Genomic DNA, 11632 nt, shown 5'->3' on the forward strand with positions numbered 1-11632 from the left:
GCACAGTTGGCTGACGCTGTAAGCTTCATGCTATTTATGTTAGGCAGCTTGCTTTACGCAGAGCATTGTATTTACTTTCAGAGGAGCTCCGTCGGCACCATTTATTTCAGCGAAGATGCAAAAGACGCCGAAGATCTCGTGCAGGAAACTTTGAGGGATTTCCAGAAATTGCTCGACAGCCTCGACGATACGCAGCGCACTGGTGTCACCAGAGCCATTGGACTTAAAATGGAAGAGCTGAAAGCGCAGATGAAGCTGTTACAGGAACTCGCAAAAGACACGAAGTGAACGGTTAGAATGTGAATGTAATGACACGCAAGTGTTCAGAAACCAGAAAGGACAGGCGAATTAAATTTCCGAGCGTCTGCTTCCGATGTTTCATTCGCACTGTCGTGCTTCCTCCGACATTGAACCCTTTGATATTATTATCTGACTTCCATTTCCGCTGCCGAGCGCTGTCCGTCTCACATAGCTGCCAGACGTTATGCATACGGCACTCTGGCTCCCATATCAGACGTGTCATAACTGATTGCGTATTGTGAGCTTGTGAACACCTGCTCTTCTCAGTCACACACATCGAAGAAGATATTTGTCATAATTTTCCTGTGCATGTAGGTACGTACGTGTTATATATTGACACCATAAGAGAGTAGGTTTGCAACGAAAACAAGTGAAGCGAATTAGCAGACGACGTCGTTCAGAGTAAACTGCCGATACCCTTACACTACGTGTGGAGTTCGGGAGGAGTAAATCGAAACTATGCAGAATGCCACGTGAGCAGTGTCAAACTTCTTTTGTGACAAAAGCACGTCGTCAAAGAAATTGTAAAAAGACAAGGGCGTGTTCTATTTTTTTTTTTATATAGCTATTACGGTTCTCGATTCAAAAGGGAGGCGTCTGAGACGTACATGACAAAATGTTATCCGACGTACACTCTTAAAAATGAACTTCACCGCATAGCACGTTCCTAGCCAACCATCGTCTCGAATGATATCGTTATCTGCCCTGATTTGTTGAAAACGGGGGCCGTACGCCTTTTCTGTGACAATTATGAACAGCATAAGTGTCACAAAAAGGCGTACGCCTCTCGTTTTCAACAAATCAGGGCAGATAACGATATCATTCGAGATTAGGGTTGGCCAGGAGCGTGCTATGCGGTGAAGTTCATTTTTAAGAGTGTACTCTGACATAGCATGAGTTTGAGTACACATGTGTGTTTGAACTTGACGCGCCGGCGCACACTATGCTGGTCTGACCGAGGCTGTCTCTTCAAGTTTTTTGCTTCTTTGAACTTTCCTCTTCCCATCTTCGTCGTGTCATTTCCCTGAGAAGTCGTTGTGATTTCACACAAGATTTTAGAACACGAACATCTCCAACGTGTGGGAGTCTGGCACCATGTTTGCTTTTCTTCTCATAGTTCCCCCTTTCGCGATTCCGTGTATTCGCAGGAGCGACACCCCCACGGAATATTCTAGTGGAAGAAACAGCGAAAAACTGCTCACAGGGCGCAAGTTCCGCTGCGGCTTCTGTTCTGCATTCGCACGACTCAGGAATATCGGGACTGACATACTGCGCCTGCGCATATAGCAGACTTACACCATCGACCATCCCCGGATCCCCAGGAACAGCCGCAGCGGAGCCGTCGCGATGTCAAAGTCCGCCTGGCATGGTCAGAGCCGTTTATAGGGAGAGTTTGGCCATTGGGAGGAGCCTATTTTGAAGCGAGTCGTTTTACATCACTCGGCGGGCGGAGCAAAGTTCCAGCACTGGCGCCGACGCCATTCTGGATCAGTCGCCAGTGCGCTAGCGCACCTTATGCTTGCCCGCGCAGGCTCTATAAACGGCTCAGGGGGCTTAATCGCTTCATCGTCGTTACGGTCGTTACAAGCTAACGAATGGCGGGAAATTCAAAAGGGTGGGCACGTGACACATTGCGCGTGACGTGTACCACGGCCTTCACGTATCGCGCGAAGGGCGGCGTGCACGCGTTTTGTCACGTGCCCACCTTTTTAACTTTCCCGCAAGCCTTTTTGAATTTCCCGCCACTCGTGAGCTTGTAACGACCGTAACGACGATGAAGCGATTAAGCCCCCTGGTCACGGTAAACCTGAAGCGCCACCTTGCCCTCGCCTTTCTATACTTCAGACCACGAACCGAACCGGAACCGAACCAAACCGAACCGGAACCGAAAACTGTAAAGAACCGTTATTTTTTGCCGGTACCGAACCGGAAACGCTGCCGCCATTTTGGAGCTGAACCGGAACCCAACCGATTTAGAAAATTTCGGTTACCGTTTTTCTGAGTAACCGTTTCATAGAATAGCGTAAGCGCAGTCTACCTGGTGGACGAAACCCATGACGAAGCAAGCCTAAACATATAGGCAGCACAAAGAACACCAACAAACGTGAATGTTCGTGTTTTTCGTGTTGCCCATGCTCATGCTTGTTTCGTCATGGCTTTGAGTTCGGCACTGCATCACGCCGATTGAAATGTGAACGCCGCCCGTCGTCGTAACGGTAATGTGTGGGTAAGGTACGGGCTGAACACGACACCTCAACCCACCGAAACGCGGAAAATATTCCATTCCGATCAGAATGTTCGCGAAAGACGACCCGACGCAGTCCCGGCAACCAATCGATGGAAAAAGAAGTAAGCTGAAAATACGGCAAAATATGCACTTTTCAGGCATTTTCATGCGATATATGCCACAACGTGCAAAACATGCATTCTGCACCATAGAACCCTTCTGATTGGACCCAAAAAGGCCAATAGTGTATTTTCATCGTCCAGATACAAAACCATATCGAGAACAACAACAACATGCATTTGCTCTATAATTCTTTTGCCATATTAGGTGAAGCTCCCTGCACGGTTTCAAGTTCTCGCACAGTGGATTAACTGTCGCATTCGTTCACACCTTCGGTGAACTTGCACAAGATCGCCAGCAACAGACTTCTGTATTATACTTCGAGAATTTTGCAAAAGAGATGTCAAAGAACAACCTGGTAAGTCATATACTGTTCGGCGTATGAATTGAGCATTTGAGTCCTCTAGCCCTCCGCAAGCGCAAGAGATCTTCGCCAACGGAGGCCATTCCTCGTTTCCAGATTATACTGTCAGCTGAAAAAAGAACAAAAATGAAAGAAAGAAAGAAGAACAAAAGAAAGTGAAGAAGAAAGAAAAACAGGCGAAATAAATATTATGGCCGTGAATTTCGCGCCGATAGCAAAAGCTGCAGCGAACTTGCTACTTTTACCATAACGAGAACATGAAATTTACCGAACACTCCACAAACGTTTTGCTCAAAACGATTATTCCCCACGACAAACCCGCAGGCCACAAATTATTCCCAATTAAAGTGCGTCGTTTATAGCCATCGTGTGGTTGAAATCGCCTCTGCACTCTTAAAAATGAACTTCACTGCATAGCACGCTCCAAGCCAACCATTATCTCAAATGGTATCGTTTTCTGCGCTGATTTCTTGATAACGGGAGGCGTACGCCTTTTTTGTGACAATTATGAACGGCATAAGAGTCACAAAAATGGCGTACGCCTCCTGTCTTCAACAAATCAGGGCAGATAACGATATCATTCGAGATGATGGTTGGCTAGGAGCGTGCGATGTGGTGAAGTTCATTTTTAAGAGTGTGGATCTCGCCTCCACCTTCCTCTCGTGTTCCTCCTCTCGCTCTGTCTTGGGGCCTCCTTACGTTGAATTTGCACGCAGCTCGCACAAAAGGGTGTCGGCTAATCATGGGCATACCATTCGATGACGTCGTCGGTGACGCAGCAGCACAGAGTTTAGTTTCTCCGCAGTACATTCCTGCCGTCGTTCCCCGTTACGCGTCGCCACAGCTTCGTCTAACTTCTGTACTTCGTTTAAATTCCATATCCGCTGGCTCGCCCAACGTAAAACTTCCGTTTTGTGTTCGCGAACACCCCTTCTGTCACACAAAAAGCCAGAAAAAATCGTTGCATAGTCCATTTAAAAATTTCCGGGAAGCGCTTTATTACTCGCCATAAACATTTGTTGACCACACAAAAGCAATCTGTGTCGAAGCAGACGTTAGCCGTCTTGTTGAGCGTGATGTTTCCTTCAACAATTTCCTGTCACTTTTGCTGGCTCCTGACCGATTGCTGAATGCACTCCGTGCTCAGATGTGGTGTCTTGTGGTGTCGAGAGTCTGGAGCTGAATTACTTACGCGTTCCGTGTAAAAGTAGCGGCACGAAACGCTGGCGGCCATTTTGAGAAGGGTCATCCCCTTGTTCCTCCTGTATCCTGTAGGACGGTAAATGTAGCAGTTAGGACGGTCACGTCAAAGGCAGGTGCCGATTGGTTAGCGCGGGAGGTGAGCTCAAGATCAGCATCTTACTTTACTCGTTCTCTGAAACGGCTTGCAGAATGGCAGTGGTATTGCGTGCTAGGTGTTCGAGCGCAATTCTTTCGTAAATTTACTCCGAACAGAAAAAAAAAAGTAGCCTAAGATGAAGTTGCTTTGAAGTAGAGCACTGTGGGATCTCTATTTCAGCGCACCAACGCCAGCGTTGAACAAGGCGCACTGCCATCACTTAGCAGACGAGCTCTGAACCTACTGGAAAAGAGAACGTACGTGGACGTCGAGTTCATAGTAGGTCCTGAAGAGGGCGAGAGTGGTGAAACCAAGTTCTTCGAAGCACACAAATTGATCTTGGCAATGAACAGCGAGGCCTTCGAAGCCATGTTCTACGGTGACCTCGCAGAACAGGGTAGGGTACGCGTCGTTGACTTGGATGCTGTTGGATTCGAGTACTTCCTCAGGTGAGTTCTTACACCTGACAACACCTTATGAATACAAAGCCTCCTCAGTGTTGTTGCGACGTAACCATCTGAGGTTTTTGAGCGGCAGAATACAATGCGACACGCCTAGATGCCAATGACGCAAATTAGATAGAATTCTGAATAGGTATACCGCGAGATTTAGTATGTAATGAACACTTTAAAAGAGACCAGCAAGGCAGGACTTAATGTGGTCGATACCGGAACCCGAACAACAAGTGCAGTTCAACCTACCAAACCAACTTGTTGTTCTTTTCAGGTACCTCTACAGCGAACGCTTAGAAGTAACAACGATCCTAGAAGCTCTGCAGACGAGGCTTGCCGCAGAAAAGTACTTGGTGTCTCACCTCGTAACCATGTGCACCGACTACATCGGCAAAGAACTCAGCCCCAAGAACGTCTGCAAAGCGAAGGAAGACCTGGCCCTCTTTCACGAGAACAGATTCGACGACAAGATCGAAGAAATAATCAAAGAGAAGACGAAAGACGTTCTAGAGTCTGAAGCCTTCATAGAAGCATCAGAAGACACCGTTCATACTATCTTGCGCATGAATACACTTACCGTTTCAGAGGACGATTTGATGTGTGCGCTGTACGCCTGGGCACGTGCTAAGTGTTCGAAAACAATGAGCAGTGCAACCGGTGAAGATGTGCGGACAGCTCTTGAGCCATTCTTGAAACAGGTTCGGTTCTTGGCCATGACAACTGAACGGTTCGTCGAAGGGCCGGTAACATGGCGGATATTCTCGTCCGACGAAGCATTAAGCATATTGGCAAACCTGGTCGTGCCGAAATCGATGAAACTGCCAGCTTTCTGCACGCAAAATGCGTCACCCCGTGTGTAGATGTTTCGAAGGACATGAAGGTTCCATGTGGACCACTATCTTAGAGCCACAGAGGATTTTCCCGTAACATTTCCTAGATAGTGTCACAAGAGTTGATACATACTAAACTTTGAACAAGAAAATTGAAGGAACAACTAGGCTTGTGTGTTTAATTTCGTCTTCTATCCTCATTTTCACCAGTGAAGACCAGCTAAGTAATGGTACACAGATGAGAAGTTCATGAAGGAGGGTAGTACATGAGAGACAGGTACTATGTGGTAGTAGTACTCCCGGAGAATTGGGGATAGAAGGAGCAGCCGAATCATTACCGAGCGCGGAGAACGGCTTTTTCAGAACTCCGAACAGCCGAGTAGCAGACGACAGCGGAGTAGGAGACAACATTTCTCTAGACCAATCAGCGAGCGTTCTCCTTATAGCGTCAGCGCGAGGTTCCAGGCAGATCGCAGGCTGGTACTGCTCTTCACCACCGTTGCGCACGGTCGCTTTTTGCGGCGTATTTTAAATTCAATTTCTGCGATCATTATGACTCTCTGATGTGAATTGCTTCGCCATTATGCCCGGCACAAAATTGGCTCCGCCTCCCGTTTTCAACAAATGAGGGGCGAGAACGTTGTCATTCCGGATGATGGTTGGTTAGGAGCCTGCTATGTGGTGAAGTTCATTTTTAAGAGTGTACAATTATCAGCAACGTTCAAACCTCCGAATCTGGTCGCCGTTGCTTCTTGAAATTCCTGCGTTAAATTCTCGGGCCGTAACTGTGTTTACCTGCTGGTGTATCTCCAATCGGACCTTGGGACTGACTGGACTCTGAAACAGTGAGTGACAGTGACGGTGACAGTGAAACTATAAGCGAGACTCTCATCCCAAAAGAGGTCGCACGTTACGTTCTAGCTGTAACGCACGCACGACTATAGCTAAGTGCAGGTACAGTTAACCCATATATGCGCCATTAAGGATCAGTGAGAAAAAAAATGCCCATATCCATCCCAGACATCCCGGACATTGAAGACATCGAGGACTCTGAAAATATGCAACAAAGCCTCGTGCATAGTACAGAGAAATGGAATGACGTTTCACGTACACCTTCGCCCATCCTTGTGGATTCCTTTCTGTGTGGCCGGTAATATAATAATAATATAATAATAATAAATAAGGACCTGAAATCGGCGAGCACCAATCGTGAGTACGGAATCCGGGAGCTTCATTATCCTCATTGTCATGGTTTGAACTCCCGTGGTTCAATCAGATTTCTACCGGCAATACGCAAGCACAATAATACTGCCAACCATTATTTCGACGCAAATTCGAGGGCCCACGTCGGTATGTGTACAACCATGGGGAGCATTGGATGCCCGGTCTGCAATTCAGTTACTCGTTCGATGTTGCTTGGCTTTGCGCTATTTAAATGCACGCAGATGGACACCAGAGTCAAAGGTAAGCCGATTCCAGATACGAAGCACTTGCACTAATACAGTTGTGAAAGGAGAAGTTACGGACCACATAACATACAGGGCATACCTATAGGTATTTAGTACAGGGCTTTTACTGACAACGAGACTACAAATCCTGAACAAGTAAATCACAGCAAGTATATGATCAATATACGTTCTCACCTAACAATGGTTGGAAGCTCACATGTGGCCGCGAATGACTGACCATAGCTATGGACTGACTGACTGACTGACTGCGGAGGTGACTACTTCTTCTTCTTCTTCTTCTACCAATGAGATAATGGCCGTGAGCCACTAAGGGAGATTGGCCAGGACAAAAGGGGCGAGAGATCCTTGCTTGGGCGGGGACGTTCTTCCTCCTCTTCTGGGTGGTACCCGGGTTCGAATGCCGGTGCCGGCTGTGCTGTCTGGGGTTTTTCCTGGGTTTTCCTCAGACGCTTTCAGACATATGTCGGCACAGTTCCCCTAGAAGTCGGCCCAGGACGCACATTTCCCCAGGGCTTCAGTCGTGACGTTGCCCACATACGTGAGGCCGACAACGGCAAGCCCTTTCACCATCACCACCTCCACCTCCACCACCACCACCACCTTCCTCCTCTTCAAAAAGTGGCTCACGGGAATGAGTGAGTGAGTGCCAAGCAGGGGGTCGAAACCGGAACTGAGCCGTAACCGAAAACCGTAAAAAAAATGTTATTTTTTACCGAACTGAACCCGAACCAAATCGTAAACATTTTTTCTCTCCCCTTGAGCGAACCGGAACTGAACAAAAAAAAAAAAAAAATGATGCGGTAACCGGTTCACCCGACAGTAAAAGCGCCTATACCTTCCCACTCGACTGCCGCATACTAGCTCCCTGCATAGCTCGGAATCTTGCCGAATTCATAGAGCGGACAAATTGATAAACCAAGAAGTCCACGCACGTCCTACAGCCTCACCTCGGAAGGGTTCACGACATCCCTGTACATTTTTGTGACTCGAGGTGTAAAAAAAAAAAAAAGACGTGCTACACGACAGCTACACTTTGCATTGTTGCCTCGGCTGCTTCCTTTCATTCAGCGCCGCAGTGTGAAGGCGACGTAAATTTTAGTAGTTCACAGTGACATCCACAAGCAACGCAGACGTCTGGCGAACACGGGAAAGAGATGCATAATGTAAAACCCCGAGACTAGGGAACACTAAAGGACAGACACAAACACGAAGTCTTGAGACTTCGTGTTTGTGTCTGTCCTTTCGTGTTCCCTAGTCTCGGGGTTTTACATTATGCATCATCTTCACCAGCTCGCTTGCTTCCTAGCCATTTTTTCACGGGAAAGAGGTTTGCGCTTGCTCCAGAGCATGGAGGAAGGAAACTCAAGAGGCCTGCGCTTGGGACTCTGGGATACTCCTATCTACCACCGTGACTGCTTTCGCCTCTTCTTTTTCTTTAGAAAATAGCGATAGCCTTTTTTGCAATGGAGTTCAATGGTATGCTGTACGCAATTTCCTAGCACTTTTCCGTACAGTAAAGGATGATCTGCTGTGAACTACATGGTTCTTTGTATTTATGAAGTGTAGAGGGGATGGAGTATGAGGAGGGAAGGAAGGAAGGAAGGAGCGAGCCATCGCCGGAACCTGATATAACCTCTTACGTGTGGAACACTGAATACCACAGCGCACGTATAAACCGGTTCGAACCGATTAATATCGGTTCAAACCGTTATTTTGGTTGCGCTGAACCCGAACCCAAACCGAACCAATAACCTTGAACCAGAACTGGAACCGAACCCCCAAAAAATAACGGTTCCGAGCCCTGGTGCCAAGAGGAGGTGGCTCACAGGAATGTCCCAACGGTTCGGTACGTGAGGCATGAGGAAAATTTGAAACTTCTTCTTCACGTGGACGAGTGACCAACTGTGGAATAATACCTGTGGAAACAAGAAGAAACCCAGTGCAGCAACTGAAGTCCTTGCAGCGGCCGTTGCCGAGTCTATCCTTGTCGATGAATAACCTTCGTGTCATCCAACGGAATTGCTATTCGGTCCAATCTGCTTTGCCCGACTTACGTACATTAGTTTCCTTCTTTTCCCCTGATATCATCTTGTTGCAAGAAACCTGGCTAGCTCCATACAGATCATTCTCGCTTTCAGGCTTTCATGCATATCGTATGGAGAGGTCCGCCGGGAGAGGTGGTGGCTTGTTATCTCTAATCTCTGCCAGATTAGTGCATTCGTCTCATGTATTGTTCCAGGTCATGTCATCGGTGTGCGAGGTGTTAGCGGTGCAAGTTACTCTGGCAGGAAACCGGCCCTTTACCCTTATAAATGTGTATTGCCCTACGGGTTTTCAATCAGCTTCAACGTTTACTACGTTGGTCTCTAAGGTATCTGGAAAGTACATCGTAGCGGGTGACTTCAATTCGCACCACGTCGCGTGGGGGAACAAGATTGATGCCCATGGGAACGCGCTGTGGAGTTGGATATGCAGCCACAATCTCTCAGTTGCCAATGATGGCTCAGCCACTTTCTTACGTGGTGTTTCCAGGTCCGTCCTCGACCTCACGCTGCACTCCCCTCATGCACGGCCGTCGTCATGGAAGACTGTAGACTTCACTACGTCTAGTGACCACCTCCCTATCATCTTCGGGGTGCCTTTTGCAGCATCACATCTCTCTGTTGTAACGCGCACTAACTTTGTTCTATGTAGGAAGAAGCTCGCCTCCTTGCTTCACGCTGGCAGCGGCGCGGTGGATGCTCTCTCCAAGTCAATCGAGCAGTCATCCTTTCAGATACAAAAGCGATCGTTATCGGATCGCGCTCCCTGGTGGAACGCCGCTTGCTCCCGGGGTTACCGGCGCCGTAAAGCGGCCTGTGGAAGCAGGTATACTTTGCAACACCTGCCATGCAAATTGAAAGCGTTCCAAAAGCCACGTTCGAAAGAGCGGTCTCTGCTGCCAGACACGTGCACCACAGTGAGCGCAACTCTTTCCTGTCGCATTCTAGGCACCGGAAAGCCCTCTATCGTCATATTGCATCAATCCGCCGCCAAACTTCTCCCCCTGCTTCCGAGCTTGCTATACCCTACCTGACGCGGACGCACGAGTTACGCCTCGAAGGCCTCGCTGTAGGACCTGCTGCTCGATCCCAGAACGCTGTGCCTCTTCCACTCACGCTGCCTCCACAGGGGACACCGCACTCTGATTTCGTCGCTGTCACACGGGAAGAGTTGGAATGCGTTGTCTGCGCCCTATACCTGCGACGGCCCCTGGCCCGGACGCCATCACATCTAGGATGATCAGACACCTCCTGGTCTTCTCACCCTCGCGTCCTGCACGACATCGTCAACACTTCTCTAGCGTCGTCCTGGCTTCCTTCTACCCGAAAAGTGGCGAGAATCATCCTGCTAAAAGAGATGGCTTCGAAGGGTTTGGCGAACGACAACCTATGGCCTAGAGCGTTGACGTCAGTCCTCTGCGAGACCGTAGAGCGGGTCATACATCGCAAGCTGTCTGATTTCGTGGAGTCCGCCGGCGTTTATAACTCCAGTCAAATCGGCTTCCTGTCGCGCTGCTCCGTTTGGATGGCTCACCTTAAACTTGAGAGCCAGACCCGCCGCGCTTAAGAGATGGGTGAGGTCTGTGCACTTGTTACTTTGGACGTCGCCCAGGCATACGACAGCGTTGAACATCGCATCCTGCTGTAGAGACTCGCTGCTATCACTCCGCCAGCGTATATTCTGTCCTGGATTGGGCAGTTTCTGTTCGGGAGGTCATTCTACTGCTCTGACCGTCATCTCGTCTCCACGTCCCAGCTCCTATACCGAGGGGTGCCGCAAGGGTCCTTCCTGTCCCCGCTCTTATTCAATATCCTAATGAGCTCCCTTCCTCTGGACCCGAACATCGTGACCATCACTTACGCCGACGACGTCGCCTTCTTTGCTTCTGCTCCATCTCTGCAGATGTTGTACGATAAATTGCAACGGTACCTCGACACCTTAATTGGATGGACGCGGGATATACACCTCTCTCTGAAGACCCAGAAATGTGCCCTTTCGGTTCCCCGGGAGCCGCCACCAAGCGTCGAGTTACTGATCGGAAATACACGTATTTGCCAGTCACACGCCCTGAAGTATCTAGAGGTATGGTATGATGATCACTTATCCTGGGGTCACCACATCCAGTACATCAGGAAAAAAGCAAGTGTCGCTTTAGACTGCATTCAACGGTGCTCCAGCGCCAACGTCGGGATGCGCAGGGCTGCCTTGCTGCTTGTCTACAAGTACTACCTGCGTCCCATCCTTGAGTACGGATGTGCCATTTTCTCCCATCTCCCCGACTATCGTCTCACGAAGCTCTTTGTCATCTAGAAGAAAGCTCTTCGACGGTGCTTGGACCTTCCGAAGTTTACGGCTAACGATGCGCTGTATCTTGAATCCCGCCCACGGTCTGCCGCTGAAGACCCGCTTTCGCCTTCTAACCGTGAACACTCTCCTCTCGCTATTACAGCGTCCTCTTACATCCATAGGCATAACGAGTCTCTGAGAG

General features: G+C 48.8%; 1 protein-coding gene and 1 long non-coding RNA gene across 7 annotated transcripts; one reads left to right on the top strand and one right to left on the bottom strand.

The window, feature by feature from the left end:
- Positions 1-283: 283 nt before the first annotated feature.
- LOC135397145 (BTB/POZ domain-containing protein 6-A-like) lies at positions 284-5796 on the top strand. 3 transcript variants are annotated; one of them, XM_064628510.1, is made up of 4 exons: positions 284-615; positions 2855-3005; positions 4531-4799; positions 5077-5796. In XM_064628510.1, the coding sequence occupies exons 2-4, from the start codon at positions 2988-2990 to the stop codon at positions 5660-5662; spliced, it is 873 nt and encodes a 290-aa protein (XP_064484580.1). In that variant the 5' UTR covers positions 284-615; positions 2855-2987; the 3' UTR covers positions 5663-5796. The 3 variants fall into 3 exon arrangements, with proteins under 3 accessions (XP_064484580.1, XP_064484581.1, XP_064484582.1); XM_064628511.1 differs by having other exon boundaries at positions 284-611; XM_064628512.1 differs by lacking the exon at positions 284-615 and adding an exon at positions 1135-1669.
- Positions 3984-7365, bottom strand: LOC135397146 (uncharacterized). Of its 4 annotated transcripts, XR_010423603.1 has the most exons (4): positions 7276-7365; positions 5165-6469; positions 4612-4823; positions 3984-4280 (listed from the first exon to the last, which is right to left on the bottom strand). It is a non-coding gene; the product is annotated as an uncharacterized LOC135397146 (long non-coding RNA). The 4 variants fall into 4 exon arrangements; XR_010423604.1 differs by lacking the exon at positions 4612-4823 and having other exon boundaries at positions 6428-6469; XR_010423602.1 differs by lacking the exon at positions 7276-7365 and having other exon boundaries at positions 4612-4774; positions 5165-7269.
- Between the last annotated feature and the right edge of the window lie 4267 nt (positions 7366-11632).

This window comes from Ornithodoros turicata, chromosome 6, assembly GCF_037126465.1.
Source record: "Ornithodoros turicata isolate Travis chromosome 6, ASM3712646v1, whole genome shotgun sequence".
Taxonomy (NCBI): Eukaryota; Metazoa; Arthropoda; class Arachnida; order Ixodida; family Argasidae; genus Ornithodoros; species Ornithodoros turicata.

Excerpts from the sequence above, each read along its gene's own strand:
- LOC135397145 (XM_064628510.1), top strand. Across the intron at positions 4,800-5,076 it reads GGATTCGAGTACTTCCTCAG|GTACCTCTACAGCGAACGCT; the intron begins GTGAGTTCTTAC and ends TGTTCTTTTCAG.